Source organism: Chiloscyllium punctatum, chromosome 20, assembly GCF_047496795.1.
Source record: "Chiloscyllium punctatum isolate Juve2018m chromosome 20, sChiPun1.3, whole genome shotgun sequence".
NCBI classification, from domain to species: Eukaryota; Metazoa; Chordata; class Chondrichthyes; order Orectolobiformes; family Hemiscylliidae; genus Chiloscyllium; species Chiloscyllium punctatum.
In genome coordinates this window covers 32,076,879-32,093,726 of record NC_092758.1, presented here as the reverse complement: position 1 = coordinate 32,093,726, position 16,848 = coordinate 32,076,879, and the positions used below count along the sequence as shown (strand labels likewise).

At 38.7% G+C, this 16,848-nt stretch overlaps 1 protein-coding gene across 15 annotated transcripts in view; it reads right to left on the bottom strand.

The window, feature by feature from the left end:
- The window catches only part of LOC140492006 (rap guanine nucleotide exchange factor 6-like), a 391,645-nt gene that overhangs the window by 23,460 nt on the left and 351,337 nt on the right, over positions 1-16,848 (bottom strand). For 13 of the 15 annotated variants that reach the window (XM_072590612.1, XM_072590596.1, XM_072590598.1 and 10 more), the window contains 3 exons: positions 15,116-15,139; positions 11,907-12,130; positions 2,317-2,487 (listed from right to left, as the gene is read on the bottom strand). In XM_072590612.1, coding sequence (XP_072446713.1) covers positions 2,317-2,487; positions 11,907-12,130; positions 15,116-15,139 — 419 coding nt within the window. The remainder of the gene's footprint in view (positions 1-2,316; positions 2,488-11,906; positions 12,131-15,115; positions 15,140-16,848) is intronic. The other 2 variants (XM_072590599.1, XM_072590600.1) reach the window with 1 other exon arrangement.

Here is a 16,848-nt window from a genome sequence, read left to right as displayed (position 1 = left end):
CTAAATATAAATAGACTCTATCTCTACCCTCTCCAGCAACTTCCCCACCACCAATATCAGGCTCACTGGTCTGTAGTTACGCGGAATATCCCTACTACCCTTCTTGTACAGGGGGACAACAAGAGCAACCTTCCAGTCCTCCGGCACCTCACCTGTATTTAAGGATGCCACAAGGATATCTGTCAGGACCCCAGCTATTTCCTCTCTCGCCTCCCTCAGCAACCTGGGATAGATCCCATCTGGTCCTGGGGATTTGTCCACCTTAATAACCTCTAGCATACCCAACACATCTTCCCTACTTATGCCAACGTGATCCAGACTAATCAAACTTCTACCTCTAATCTCAAGATTCATCATGTTCCTCTCCTCAATGAACACTGATGCAAAGTAATCATTCAGAATCTCACCCATTCTCTCAGATTCGGCACACAGGCTTCCTTTATCATCTTTTAGTGGACCAATCCTTTCTCTAGTTACCCCCTTGCATCTTATATAAGAATAAAAATGCTTTAGGACTTTCCTTAATTCTGCTTGTTAAAGCTATTTCATGACCCCTTTTAGCCCGCTTGATTCCTTGTTTAAGACTTGTCCTACTCTTCCAATATTCCTCCAGGGCCTATTCTGTTCTTAGCTGCTTAGACCTTATATACCCTTCCCTTTTCCTCTTGGCTAGTCGTATAATTTCTCCTGTTCACGAATCTTGCCCTTCCTATCCTTTGCCTTCAACGGGACATGCCTATCCTGCACTATCTTTGAAAGCCTCCCACATCTCAAAATGTGGACTTCCCTTCAAATAGCTGTGTCCAACCCACATTTCCCAACTCCTGCCTAATTTTGATATAATTGGCCTTGGCCCAGTTTAGTACTCTTCCCTTCAGACCACTCTCTTTATCTACGAGTATTCTAAAACTTACAGAATTGTGATCACTGTTCCCAAAGACATCCTCCACCGCAACTTCTACCACCTGTCCTGGCTCGTTCCCCGGTACCAGGTCCAATATGGCCCCTTCCCTCATCAGACTACTGACATGATCCCTGGTACAGACGATTTGGCTTATGAGCAAAGGGTAAACAGGGTTTGACTCTACTCATTGGAGTTTAGAATAATGACAAGTGATCTCATTGAGACATACAAGATTCTTAAGAAGCTTGACAGGGTAAATGCTGAGAGGAAGTTTCCCGTCTTGGGAGAATCTAGGACTGGAGGGCATAGCTTCAAACTAAAGGGGCACCAGTTTGAGACTGAGGTGAGAAGGAATTTCTTTTCTCAGAGAAGTGGGTCTGAGGGATTCTTTGTGACAGAAGGCTGGGGGAGCAGAGTACTTAAGTCTGAGATTGGTGACGGAATCAAGGCTTATGGGGAAAGGGCAGTTAAAGGGAACGTGAAGAATGTCAGATCAGCCATGACTCAGTACAATGCCGGAGCAGGCTCAAGGGGTGGAACAGCCTACACCTGTTTTTATTTCTTATGGTCTTAAGACAACATAATGTTTAGAGTGCTGGATTTGGTCCGAGAGGCTGCTTAACTAAGTAGAGAAAATATCAGCTGGAGATCCCACTGCTATAATGTAGCATGACTCACTGGCATGGACATATGAACTGTTGTTAAAATTAAACTAGGATTCCGTGTGTCATTTGCCCATCTATTCAAATTATTGACTGGAATTTTCTGTCCAGTGTGATACACAACATCTAAGAAGAAAATTGAAACGATACAAGGAGATTACTACAAGACATCAGTTGGCAGTATTGAAAGGAAGCAACAAGTTAAAAGGAAAGTATTGAGAAAATATTAAATTTAATTTTAACAGCCTTGGATAAACTTTGCACTCAGTTGGGAAGTCAACTTCATGAATCTTAAAACTATGTACTATAATAAACAAGTAAAGAAATACTGCATATTTAAAATTACAAGCAAAATTTAATTCTTGTTTTAAAAACTTCAAAATTGACAGGATGAGTTGAAAGATTAATAAACAATGCTGTTTGAACCTCTTCATTGTGGCATCTAATTTGCTTGATTTATTTCACTGCCTCTCATTTATAAAGCTGAACTCAAGTTCTATCACAATGATATTGGAGATATTACAAACAACTGCAGAAAGTAACTTAATAATTTAAAACTGCAAATGTGCAGAAGTTTCTTTCTGTTAGATAATTAGCACAACTTTAATTATTTTAGGAGAATGGTAATGTGTAAATTTTTTTCTTTATAATTAAGGGATATTCAAAAACATACATTCAGCTACAAATCAGTAACTACATTTAACAGTAACATGTAATATTGATTAACACAGGAATATGCAAAGTATGTACCAAATGATGCAGCTGATACTTTCTTCCGCGATGGATACAAAGATGGTACTTGCAAGGCTTGGCTCATTCGCTGTTGTGATTGGTGTTTTCCTGGTTGACCACATGACCTCATTGTCATTGGTGACATATCTGAGCTTTTATATGACCGCCTTTCACCAAAAGTCTTGCTTACTGTTATAAAAAAATCAAATATCAGCAATCTTGACTGTGGAATGACTCATTTTTAGCTGAAGGCAAATAAAAACATGAGACTGAACTATGTTGCATAAGGAGTTGAGGCAACATAAAATTTCATTTGAATTCTCAAGTTCATTATTTCATTGAGATAGAGTACAGTATGTTATTATTGTGAAGAAAGATTGATAACACAGGGTATAAATATCACAAATTAAATAGAAAATAGGCAAATTTGGCATATTGGGTTTAGTAAATGGATAGTCATTTAAAAGAGAAGGTTTTTTAAGCTAAAAGTCCTATCTCTGATACCTCTGAAATTTATGACATCTCTGGAATGCAGAGATTATAAAGGGCACAGAATTTAATTCTAGGTAACAGGCAAAGAAAAGCATTGCACATATATGCTATTTACTAAATTGATTAAAGTATGTGGGGGACAGGTTAGCATCTATAGTCTTTAGAAGGATCTTATGCAGCGAAAAAAGCTGGTAGCATATAAAACATGATAGAACACATTATAGATATACATAGTACTACAGAATCATTATTAATTCAGGAATGAACAATAAATCATAAAATGGAACATCAACTGTGAGAAGCAGATGTTACTTTACCTTCAGAATGCAATAGACAAAAATGATCATTACAATGAGGGGGTCCTTTGAGGAATAAAAACATAAAAGACATTCCAAATAATTTGAACAGATAAAAGCTCACAACGTTTTAAAAAGATTTTTAGCAATTAACTGATTAGGAATAATATGAAGATGATGTAACCTTTATGGAAAGAGGATAATCCTATAGAGAGGAAACAGCCATATTTGCAAAGCAGGAGATAATTTGATTTAAAGAAGCATATATTTGGGATACTAGAAGCTTAAGCTTTGGACGTATTTTTCTTTCTGAAGCAACACATCTCGTAAGGTGTCTCCCAACTGAGAAAAGATTTGTTACTCACTATTTAAGGAATTTAAGCTAATGTTTAATTTTGAAGTATGATGGATATTCTGAGATAATTAGTTGTAACAGTAACGTTTTGGATTCTGAATTAGAGGACAGATTCTGGTTTCCATCCTCTAATAGTTTTTGGTATAGTAGATCAACATACATCACATACATGTGATCACATACTTCAAATGTACAGCGTGTTGATTTCTGTTAATAACACTTTAAAACTTTAGTTGTGTTATCTAGTCTTCCATATACAACTAAATGAATCTTCTTTCTAAACATTCCTCAAACAGGCATTATATTCTGAAGAGAGTTTCCCAGACCCTTATAATATCTGGGATACTTATGGCTGAGCTGATACTTATTAAAGAAAATCAAATTATCTGGAAGATGATACTAGCAATCAAGCAGCATTGCTTAGCAATAACCTGCTCACTGATGTCCAGTTTGAGTTCTACTACGATCACTCAGGCTCATGACTTCCTTATAGCCTTGGTTCAAATGTGGACAAAAGAGCTGAATTCAAAATGTGAGGTGAGAATGACTGCCAGTGATATCAAGATACATCGGGTAGCAAGGTGCATTTGATGCAGTGTGGTATCAAAGAGTCCTAGCAAAACTGGAATCAATGGGAACGGGGTGGGGGGGGGGGGGGGGGGGGGGGGAAGGAATTTGTTAAGGTCATTCATGACACAAAGGAAGAGGTTGTAGCTGTTGCAAGCTAGTCATCTCAGCTACAGGACATTTCTTGTGAAGTTCCTCAGGGGAGCATCCTTCGCCCAAGAATCCTCAAGACTTTAATCGCCTTCCCTCTATCATAAGATTAGACGTGATGTTCATTAATGATTGCACAATGTTTAACACCATCTGCAACTTTTCAGATACTGAAGCAGTTCATGTCCAAATATAGCAAGATCTGAGCAATATCCAGGTTTGAGCTGACAAGTGACAAGCAACATTTGTGCCACACATATGCCAGGCAATGACAATCTCCAACAGCAGAGAATCTAACCATCATCCCATGACATTTAATGGCATAACCAGCTTGAAAGTTACCATTGACCAGAAACTGAACTGTAGTAGACATATAAATACAGTCACTACAGAGCAGGTAAGGCATCCTGCAATAAGTAACTCACTTTCTGACTCCTCAAACTCTGTCTGCCATCTACAAGGCACAAGTTAGGATTGTCGAAGAGCGTGGTGCTGGAAAAGCACAGCTGGTCAGGCATCATCCAAGCAGCAGGATAATCAACGTTTTGGGCATAAGCCCTTCATCAGGAATCAGTGTGATGGAATATTCTCCATTTGCCTGAATGAATGCAGCACCAACAATACTCAAAAAGTTTGATACCATAAAGTATAAAGTGGACCACTTTATTGGCAGCACATCCACAAGCAATCTCATTCTTCACTATTGATACTCAGTGGCAGCAAAGTGTACAAATTACAAGATACATTGCAGCATTTCACTAAGGCTTCTTAGGCAGCACATTCCAAGCCCTTAACCAGTACCATCTAGAAGGATAAGAATATTAAATATATGGGAACACCACCAAGTTTCCCACCTTGTCACTCGTCATACCGACTTGGAAATATTCCTACAATATGTCAGAGTCAAAATCCTAGGACACTTTCCCGAAATGTCAATGCACGTGAGGTATATCAAATGGATTGCAGCAGATCAAGATGCGCAATCAATGCTGACTCAGCAAGCGTTGCCCATTCCCATGAATGAATTAAAAAAAAACTTCATGTGCAACATATGGAAGGAATGGTTTCTCTTTGTCTACTACCAAATCTGTCTGAAAAAAAGGGGTAATATAAACGAAATACATCATTGACTAACCAGTAAAACTGCAATTCACAATTTGGTGAGATTATAGAAATGTGGGAATAGGGAAGTCATTCAACCAACACTGCTTTCTCAACTCCTCAGTTGACTCAAGATCCAAAATGGCCAATATTATTCTTGCTCATAATTCAAAATGTAATTATAATATTTGATTAAAAATTGTTCTAATTTTATTCATATGCTTTTGGTTATATTCTTTGTCTCTCCTATCCTGGTTTAACATAAAATACAGATCAGTAAACACACAAGACAACAGTGTCACTTCCCTTTGATAAAAGCATTATGCTTGATTTCCCAATGAGAATGGATTTAACACTCTCATAGATCTTCATTTGCTCAATGTCTTAAGGCTTAGGCTCCTCTCTCGCGCCTTTCTTTGAATTCCTTCTAATATCTCCATGCTTTTTCTCATCACAATGTTATCAGAATTTATTTTGCTTATTTGCTGCAAAGGAATGCTAACCAGTCTATGAATTGCAACTTAAAAACCAGGCAATAAAACAAATGCCAAGAAGTTTGTCTTTTGTTATACCGGTTTAATCACCTAATGCAATACGTTCTTATTGCCATTGAATTACTTATGGTTAGTTTATTAGCTCAGCTAGAGAATTGGCTCACCAACAGAAAGCAGACAGTCGGGATAGATGGGTCTTTTTCTCACTGGCAAGTCATAACCAGTTGCGTGTGTAGGGTTTGGTCTTTGGACCCCAACCATTTACAATTTATATTAATATCTTTAATGCAGGGAAAATAAGTATTATAGCCAAATTTCCAGATTTGGGAAAGTAAGCAGCAATGAAGAAATAAGAAATTTACAAATGGGCCAAAATTTGGCAAATGAAGTATAATGTGGCTCAGTGAGAGATTATCCATTTTGATGACAGGAACAGGAAGACAACTGATTATCTAAATGGAGAGAAACTTCAGAATGTGAGTATCCTCATGCATATGTTGCAGAAAACTATCATGCAGATACTGCAGATAATAGGAAGGCAACTTGAATGTTGACTTTTATTGCAAAAGGAATAGAGTATAAAAGTGTTACTGCAACTGTACGAAACATTAGTGAGACTGTACCTGAAGTACTGTGTACAATTTTGACACCCTTATTTGAGGAGGAATGTAGTTGCATTGGAGGCCATTCAGAGAAGGTTCAGTAAATTTATTCCAGAAATGAGGGGTTTATCTTTTGACGAAAGATTGAACAGCTTAAACCTATAGAGTTAGAGGAATGAGAGGAGATCGACTTGAGGTATATAAGATGCTGAAGGGGATTAACAAAGTACATGTAAAAAAGATATTTCTTCATGTGGGGCAATCTCAAACAAGAGGTCAGTTTTTTAGGATAAGGGGGATCAGATTTAAAACAGAGATGAGGAGAAATTATTTTTCTCAGAGTTGTGGGAGACAGACAGATTTTTAACTTGTAATGGGTTATGGAAAGTGGGCAGGAAAGTATAGTTGAGGCCAAGATAAGATCAACTATGATCATATCACATGGCAAATCAGGCTTATGGGGCAGAGTTGCCTACTGCTGCTCCTAGTCCTTATGAATTGTAATTTTAACTGTGCTGTTTAAGACAAGTGTTTTTTTTACCTTTTCTTCTTCCTCTATCCACTATGAAAGAGCAAATCACTAAGTGAGAGGTTAGCTGCTCTAATAGCCATGTTCTAATATATGATCCGGGATGTAAAACTGATTTTAGTAATTATTCTGATGTTTTCTGCTAACTTTTCTTTCCAAAACCATCAATCCACTATAGGTGGAACAGCTGTCCCACAGATTAGTCAAGCAACAGCCTTAGTAAGTCAAATTCACAGCCAAAGTCCCAGACACCAGTGTCACCTTCACTGGGTATTCCTATCCCACCATGAGGTATACAGTTTGGAGGAAGTTGCCTTGAAGTACTCACATTGTCTCTAGACCCCATGAAATCTCATGACATCACGTCCAACGCAGACAAGGAAATCTCCTATACATCACCATCTACTGTCCTTCTGCTTCTTCACCATCTACCTGCCCCATCTGACCTCCCAACTATGACTGATGTTTTGAGAAGCTTTGTCGTTCAGGTTGAGGTTCTGGATGTAGGTTGCTCGCTGAGCTGGAAGGTTTGTTTTCAGACATTTTATCACCATACTAAGTAACATCATCAGTGAGCCTCAGGGTGAAGCACTGGTGGCATGGCCCCTTTCTATTTATGTGTTTACGTTTCCTTGGGTTGGTGATGTAATTTCCTGCAATGACACCATTTCCTGCCGGAAACCTCTTGACATCATGGTAGCCCACAAACCCAGCAACACGCTAAAACAGTAGCTAATGAACTTGAAAGGCCACATATAGACAATAAGCAAAACTAATGTCATTTACATATTACCTTGCAAGAACGGGAACAAACACTACATTGAACAAACAGGCAGAAAACTAGCCACCAGGATCCATGAACATCAACTAGCCACAAAAAGACACTCTCCCTAGTATCCTTACATTTGGATGAGGAAGTGAGAAAGTCTATAGCCTTAAAACCGGTCTCTAAACATTTAGACTCAAATATAATGATGAATTATAGAACACATTTGCTGCACTAGAAAATAGATAGGCAGGAAGGCTCAGAAAAAGGGGGGAACTCAAGGAATGCAGAGGATAGGGACATCTGTGCTCACCAAGTGATAACAGGATGCTCCAAGGCAATTAAGAACATTTGACTTAGCGTTGGTGAATCTGTGTGAACAGGATACCACGTGATAACATTCATGGCCACTTGCTTGTGAAATTAATGACAGTGTTTAATTCTGACCCTGAAACAAAACTCTGTACGATCAAAAGCCCTAAATTGACGGTCAGATCCTGTCAATTATAATGGATTCTTATTACCCTTTGCAAGCGGGGCACACAGAGAGAGAAAAACATCTTTGCTGTTATTAGACCCTGACTTGAGAGTTCAAAAGGACACTAGAGAGAGAAACCATTTTAGTGCTGAGGCTGCTGAAGCCAGTAGAAAATGAACTCTTAATGCTTACCTGCTATGGATTGAATTTAATTGCATTTTGGGACTTTATGATGATATTGAGTAGCCATTACCAATTATTAAATACAAACTCTGTAAAAGGTAATATTGATGAAGCTTTAACTTGCTGTTCTTGCAGACCACTCTACAGGTTTTACAGACTGCCCCATTGTCAATTCTAACTAATCAGATCTTATTTGAGTTTGAATCACAACCCTGAAAAGAGAGCATGTTTAATTCAAAGACTAATGAATCAGTTTAAATGCAATCTTACAGTAACATCGCAGCCTCAGGTACAGAATGATTCAGTGCTTAAAAAAACAGGACTCTGCTCCTAGCTAAGAAATTATTCTAGGTCTAACATTGAAGAGATTCTGGCACAATGTGTCAGGATGCCATTTTGTGGGCAAAAGTTTGCCCTCCTTGCTAAGAAGTCCTTTTTAAAATAACTGTATGTGACATTTGAGCTGTGCAAGGTTGCCTTATGAACTCTCCGATTAGCTCAGACTGGTACCTCTTTATGATAGGAGTTTATCTTGCTAGCAGGCATCCAACTCAGCTGGGTATGTTTTTCCCACCTGATCAATGGCTTAGGGCCTGTAGGAGTGATTAGTCAAGCGTACAAAGACCTGTCAATTAACGTTTCTTCCTTACGAATTATTGTCTTTCACTGTTATCTGTCTAATTAAGAACACGTAATGTTCTTGTAAACTTTTGTATAAAGGAAGCCACTTTGTATCAGAACAGCCGAGTAGCCTGCTGAGCACCTGAAGAGCTGGTTCGCTACTCTCTTAGGTTATTAGAACCTATTTAGTTTAACTTATAGATATCAGTGTTATGTTGTAACAGTGATGCTACTGGTAAATAAAAGAGATGACTAAAATTAAACTAATCTGTCTCTCAGAGATTTTTTTATTCCAGACTTGCAAAGAGTACAATCTCCAGGACGAACCAAGAGAGAGGTTTATAGGTCTGAGACCATAAGGGATTCCCTGGGCTGTCTCAAATCTGCAGTTTAACAAAAGGAGATCACTTTGACTGGGACAACACATCCATCCTAGGACAAAGCAAACACAGAAGTGCACGAGAATTCCTAGAAGCATGGCATTCCAACTGGAACTTTATCAACAAAAACTTTGACTTGAATCTCGTTTACCATCCCGAGGAAAAAAAAACAGGAAATGACATCACCAACCTAAGGAAACTTGGAACAAATAAATAGTGAGCAGACCGTACGACCAGTGCTTCATCTGGAGGCTCACTGATGATGTTACCCAATATGGTGACGAAACGTCTGAAAATGAACGTTCTAGTCAGCGAGCAAACCTATATCCTGATGACCTAATGCTCCTCAAGGTGAAGTACAACTTAGAGAGGTTGCACTTAGGATAGAAAGGGCACAGAATGTTCTCTAGATAGGGGATTGCAATGTCTATCAACAAACAGAAGTAGCATGCATTAGACAGTGCCGTCTTTCCCACAACCAAAGGATCATATCTCTGCTTTATAGTCCTGTCACATTCAATTGTAACACTTTTGGACAAATAAATAACTAACAGAAGGAAAAAGCTTCACAAATATCTCCGTCCTCAATGATGGGTGAGCCTAAAAAAATCAGAGCAAGAAACAAGATTGATGCACTTATATTACAGTCTCTCCCAGATATCCCCAACATCACAGATTCCAGTCTTCAGTCAATTCAATTCACTCTATGTGATATCAAAAAAACAGATGAACGCACTAGATCTTGCAAAGACTATGGGACTTGAAAATGTTCTGGGAATAGTATTGAAGACATCCTCCAGTACTAGCCATGGCACTGACCAAGGAGTCCCAGCAAAACTGAAATCAATGGGAATCAAGAGGGACATGTCAGCTGGTTCATCTCTGCACTACTAATTCTGTGATCCTGATAACACTACTGCAGTCTCTCAGGGTAGTGTCCTAATCACAAACATCTTCAACTGCTTCATCAATAATCTTCATTCTGTCCTAAGTTCAGAATGTGGATGTTTGCTGATGACTGCACAACATTCAATGTCATTTGCAACTTCTCTACCACAGCAGTCCATGTCCAAATGCAGCAAGACCTGGAAAACATCCAGACAAGTGCCAGGCACCTCCAACATGAAAGAATCTAACCATTGCTTCCTTGCATTTCAATGACATCACCATTGTTGATTCTATCACGAACAACATGTCGGGATTTCCATTGCCCAGAAAATTAAATGTAACAGACAATACACAAGAACCTCAATGCCATTCTGGGCAAAGCTTGGTTAGCTTGGAAGTGAATACGCTGATTACATTGGGCATCACAATTTTGTTAGATCTTAGAGTCAATGTTGGCCTGGCTGGAATATCTTCCACTCTTCATTGGTCAATAATCTTTCTGTATGTACTACTGGATAAAACTGCAATATGTTGAAGTGAAATAAATAAGACTTCCGTATTTTCCAACAAATTCATTTTCACTTTACAGCTTTAAGCAAGTTCCACCAGTTCCACATTGTGCCAACCATAAAAGCAGTCAACATGTCTACCTTGTGGAAAGTACCAAATGTTATGACAGTTCAACATCATTGACTCTGGAAATATCCACTTCTCTCAAGTGGGTTTCAGCAGCCAGATTAGGAGAAATCAAGGCAGATTCCTCCAACCCAACCAGCAGGCAGCCCTCTATAGCCATCAGAAAGGCTTTCTTACCTGCTTGAAATAAAGTTGATTGGGTAGCTGGCAGCGCCATCTTAAGGGCTTTAATTTGAAGCAGGTAGAGAAGATCAAGTATGGACCTTCTGACTGAGGCTTAATTTCTACGGTGGTGGGAATTAGGGATCTCTCCCTTATGCTAATTTGCCTGATTATTTGCTCTTCTTAGGGTTGGTAAATGTCCAGCATAAGGCTTAGCTTTTTTACAGCAAGATAAACAGAACAAGCAATTATGTGTCTTCTCAGCCAATCATGTCGAAGGACTATGAAACTAACAGCCCACAAATACTGAAAAGGGAGTTAATTTTGAATTGGTGAATTCAATGCCTCATTGGGTATATAGGGAGAAATGTTAAGGGGAAAGAAAGATTAGATTAAGGTATAGCAAAAGCTTTTTTCCAAAAACATTTTAAAATCTCTAAGTATTGAAGTTGGTCAGAACAACATTCTACACTGATAACAATTCATTTTCAGTGCCAGAGATTGGTGAAATAATTACACCTCTACTTTGTTAAAAGGCACTTAAAGCTGGAATGACAAGACTGAAAATTTGCGGCCAGTTTTCACACCTGCCACATAAACACAGCAACTTCACTGTGCTTAATCATTTCAGTGGTAAGGCAAACAGCAAGATATGAATTTTATAGAGTTTACAGCAGAGCGGAGGAACATGGGCAGAAAATGTCTTGTTTCCTTGATTTAACTTTCCAGCTGTGGTTACTTGATGTTGCTGTGTCATTTGTGCATAAACAACAGCAAGCATCATTAGTTCACAATTATTTTCAGTTAAAATCTGACTCATTCATTCTTTAAATAAAAGTCTGCAAGGGAAATAAATTCTTAGATGCTTCTTAAAATGCACCAGAATAAAATCTCTGTAGTTCACTCACATGTGCTGTAGGCAGGCTCACACTGAAGTGACATGATTTGGATTTTCTCTTCATCAATCTCAACATGTAAGTTTGAGAGATACTGCTTCACCTTCCGAGCCATCTGGGCATCCTCGTACAGCTTCTTGGCATTGAGCAGAGAGCTCCGGCGCACTCGCTTCTTGTGGCCCCCACCTTGCACTGAGTCTAGCATGTTGGAATTTGTGCTGCCTTGACTTAATGACCTGCCCCCAGGGGAGAAAGACAAATCAAAGTACAGCCAAATGCAGGCACGGATTTAAAGAAATAGTACATGCAGTGAATGAGTGGAGAAAGGGTGTTAGTTAATGGCAGCTGTTGTCACTTTATCAATATTTCATGCCCTCATTAATAATGGAGAAAGGAAAAATACAATAGGAATGTTGAGAATGAGATCAAAATCTTGATGGTCTTAAGACTTCAACTAGAGCAAAATTCTGCCTAGTCGCAAGAAACAAGATTTACAAAGCTAGAACACTGAATGCTAATTAACAGGAGGCAAGCTTTCGTTTAGTTGCTAAACCAATTAGTACACAAACTGTGGTTAAATCAAGAATAATAATACATCCCCAAGGAAACTGACTGCCCTATCATGCATATTGGTTCACACTAAGCTATAGATTTGAGCACGTAATCTAAATTGATACTTGAGAAGTTTTAACAATGTCATATTGTGAGCTCCCAGATTTTGTATTAGAAACGACAGAAGTTATATTAAAAACTTTTTTTTTTAAAAGGATGAATTCAACTTTCCTCCGCTTACACAATAAAAACAGAAATTATTCATTCATTAATTTGCTGAAGTAGCCAAATTACAGATTCATTTGCTAAAGACCGAGTTCTAAATGTATTTAGCATGGAAGGAGATCATTCTGTTCATCATGCCTATGTCAACAAAGAATTAGCCATTCAGCCAAATTTCACTTTCCAGCTCTTGGTTCATAAGCTTAGATGTTACAACACAGCAAAGTACTTTGCTGAACGTCTGCTACTCATATCTTAACTTCCTCCAATTTTTACTGATCCATCACCTCTGTTCTTGCTGAACTCGACTGGTTCCAAATTCCAAGGTTCAATATTAGAATTCTCATTTGTGTTCTCAACTTTTTCAGCAACCTCAGTCCTTTCCATCTCTGTACCTCCACCAACTTGCCAATTCACCATTTTCTGTGTCCATCCAAATGTGTCCTCCTGCATATTCATTTTAATTGTTCCACCATTGGGAGGTGATACTTTAGCTATTTATGCTCAAAGTTCCAGCATTCCCTCCCTCAACTGTCTTTGTGTTACTTTAAAGAGGTTTCTGAAAAATATCTCAGATCAAGCTTTAGATTACCTGTGCTCTTTTCCTACTTTATAGTTTAGCTTTTAAATATGTGATGTTTGGAATTGGTAGGGCAGTGATGAGCTAACATAGGTCATTATTTATTGATATCATTTTGTTAAGCATCTTACTTACACTATATAAAGGTAAGGTAGTATTTTGGACCTTGTTATGTGTGAATTCTGTGTTAGGTTTAGATGCACACTAATTGAAATTCAACTTCAAGAGTAAACCATTGTTCGTATTGCACTTTAGAATATCCTGGAAAAATCATAAATAAGCGTCCTTTTTTCTAGTACCAGTATTTAATCACAATCAAACTGACTCTTCTCTCAGAGAAGAAAATAAAGCATATATTGTAACCAAAGTGTGGAAGTATTCTTTTGTATCCCTTCCCCAATTTTAGTTAAAAAAAATTTAAGTTAAATGCCTCTCTTCAATGTAAATTTGAAGGGTACAACACTTCAAATGCACATTCATACACCTTTTAAATACAGAGGGATTCTTCCTCCTCTACTCTTTCAGGCATTGAGGTTCACATCCCCAGCATTATGAGCAGAAAACAAACCTTTCAAAACTCCTCTAAAACTCCTAACTCTACCCCTAAATTGAGTCCCTCTGGTTATAGACTCATCAGGCAAGGTAAAAAGTGTCTTTGGGTTCACTTTATTGACAACTGTCTCCTCAGTTTCCAAGAGACCAACAATATAGTTTATCCAACCTTTCCTCAAAACTAAAGTTCTCCAGTGCAGGCAACATCATTACATATTTGTGTATTCTCGAGTGTAACCTTTCCTATAGCAGGTTGACCAGAACCCCGCATATTACTTCAACTGTGGCTGAACTAGTGTTTTATACAATTCCAGCATAACTTATCTGTGGTACATGTTTTCACATTTAGTTCTCCTTCTGAGTTCTGGCTCAGTGTCCAGTTCCTCCCAATGACTGTCTACTGCCCCTGCAGCATCACACAGCTCTGTCCCTTGTCTGAGAGTCTCATTAAAGCCTTGTCACCTTTAGATATAATAACTCAATGCACTCAAATGGCCCTTCAACACCACCCTCATAAACATCAGCCAATCCACAAATCCTCTATTTTTATTTGAAATTACATCATGTTTCATCACTTTAACTTCTCACCTGCTGTTCCTCCTGCATACCTTCTATTTAAATGCTTAGCTTGCATGGTTAAATCTCTCTATGCCCTAGTCATACCCCAATCTCCTACAACCAATCATTCCAAATACAGTGCAAAATCATCCCCTCTCATTTCATCTGTAAACTCAAAGCCATATATAAATGCAAGCTCTCATTTATGTTGTTCAACTGTTTATAAACATTTTCAGCATATGACCTTGTCAATATGCTCCTTTAATTTAACATTAACTGGCTTTAAATAGCAATTTCAGATTGAAATCCAAGGCAGGGTAGCTAAGGTAAGAGGTGATATTAAAATAATTGGCTGGTGGTATGTAGCAAAAGTTTTACTTTTACTTAATTGTGCTGGACCTAATCTGAAAATGCCAGATGCAAAGAGTGCCTGGAACTTGTAGGGCTCTAATTGTTCATCATGAATATTATTGAGAATAAAACACTTCCAAGACATCTACAACAAAACTCAGAGCAGCTTTAGAATTTTACAAATTTACTGTAAATAGCTTGTAAAGAAATGCATGCAATTTTCTGATGTATAACAACTTAACTTTTGCAAGGTTGAGAAATACATTCTGCAAACAGCAATACTGGACTAAGGGGACAGTGGATATTAGGTTACGTGAAGCATGCTGTTTTTAAGGTGCAGGCAGTTGTGAGGAGATACAGAGCTGTTATGTGCCAAGACCTCAGCACCTGTGCACAAATTACTTACCCCAAACTCCTCCATCTCTTCTTCCTGTAAGTGAGAGCCATGAACATTGAAGCATGTATTCAGAAAGAAAGGTGGAAAAGACAATGCAGTTCAGAAGATCATGAGGATAAGGGGGTAGAATGTCATATAAAGTAACAGGGAGGGATATGAAAGTAGCATCACAAGTCACATTATCAAACCAAAAGGATCTGAAATTTGCATTAATTGTGTGGTCTTGTTTTTAAATAAAAAACACCAAAAACTTACTGTCGATATGACGTGGCATGTATTTGTGAGAAGTCATAACCCTGTTTTGTTCAAGATAAAAAGCTGTGTTTTACGATTGTTTATTGGGAGATGATTAAAAAGAAAATCCCATATTGAGCCCTGAATGTTAAGCATAGCTTCACAAAAATCTTATGAACCGTCTATTTTCATAGCTTCTGAAAGAACACTGAAAGAAATAACACAGGATTAAGAAGGGATTGTAGACCACTTCAGATTCTGCTAATGCATTTTCTAGCCCCAAAATTGACTTTTATTTTTAGAATAATTTTCTAGCCCTCACGTTTAAAGCTACTTCATTAAAGTGGAAGTACATTTCATTCATAAACACAAAATCTAAATATAATCAAAGAAGGGAGTAAATGTCCCATTTATGGTGCCTCTCATTTAGGTGCTTGCATAGTTTATAGGATTCCCGACTCACTACACAGGGAGAAAAACATTCAGAAAGACTAGCCGATGCCTGTAGATAGTGCAGGAGTCCTCTGTGGCCATCCCCATCTCAAATAGATGGATCATGTTGGATAATGCTGGAGTGGTGTGATGACCTCTTGGAGAAAGCATCAAGAACCAAGTTTGTGACACCATGGTTGGGTCTGTTGCACACCAGTGGAGGAAAAAGACTGGGAGAGCTTTAGTGATAGGGGACTAGATTGTAAGGGGAACTAATGGGCGATTCTTTGGCAGCAAACAAGACTATCATTGCCTCCTTGATGCCAGGGTCAGGGTGTCTGAAGGGAGAGAGTAAACAGCCAGCAGTCATGGTATATTTCAGTACCAGTGACATGGCAAAGAAATGAGGTTCTTCAACAGCAATTTAGATAGTAGACACCAAAATTGTTGGTGTAGTGGACAGTGAAGGAGGTTAGAGCTGAAAATGTGTTGCTGGAAAAGCGCAGCAGGTCAGTCAGCATCCAAGGAACAGGAGAATCGACGTTTCGGGCATAAACCCTTCTTCAGGAATTGTAGAGGGGGGAAGAGAGCTTCTTAAAGGAAGGCAACCTTCTCAGAGGATTCGCAGTAGGTTAAAATCTTCAAGGAGAAAGTGAGGACTGCAGTTGCTGGAGATCAGAGCTGAAAATGTGTTGCTGGAAAAGCGCAGCAGGTCAGGCAGCATCCAAGGAACAGGAGAATCGACGTTTCGGGCATAAGCCCGAAGAAGGGCTTATGCCCGAAACGTCGATTCTCCTGTTCCTTGGATGCTGCCTGACCTGCTGCGCTTTTCCAGCAACACATCTTCAGCTCTGATCTCCAGCAACTGCAGTCCTCACTTTCTCCAGTGAAGGAGGTTACCTCAGAATACAATGGGACCTTGATCAGATGGGCCAATGAGCCAAGGAGTTGCACATGGACCTTAACCTAGATAAATGTGAGGTGCTACATTTTGGTACAGTAAATCAGGGCAGGACTTATACATTTAATGGAAAGTTCCTGGGGAGTGTTGCTGAACAAAGAGACCTTGGAGTGCA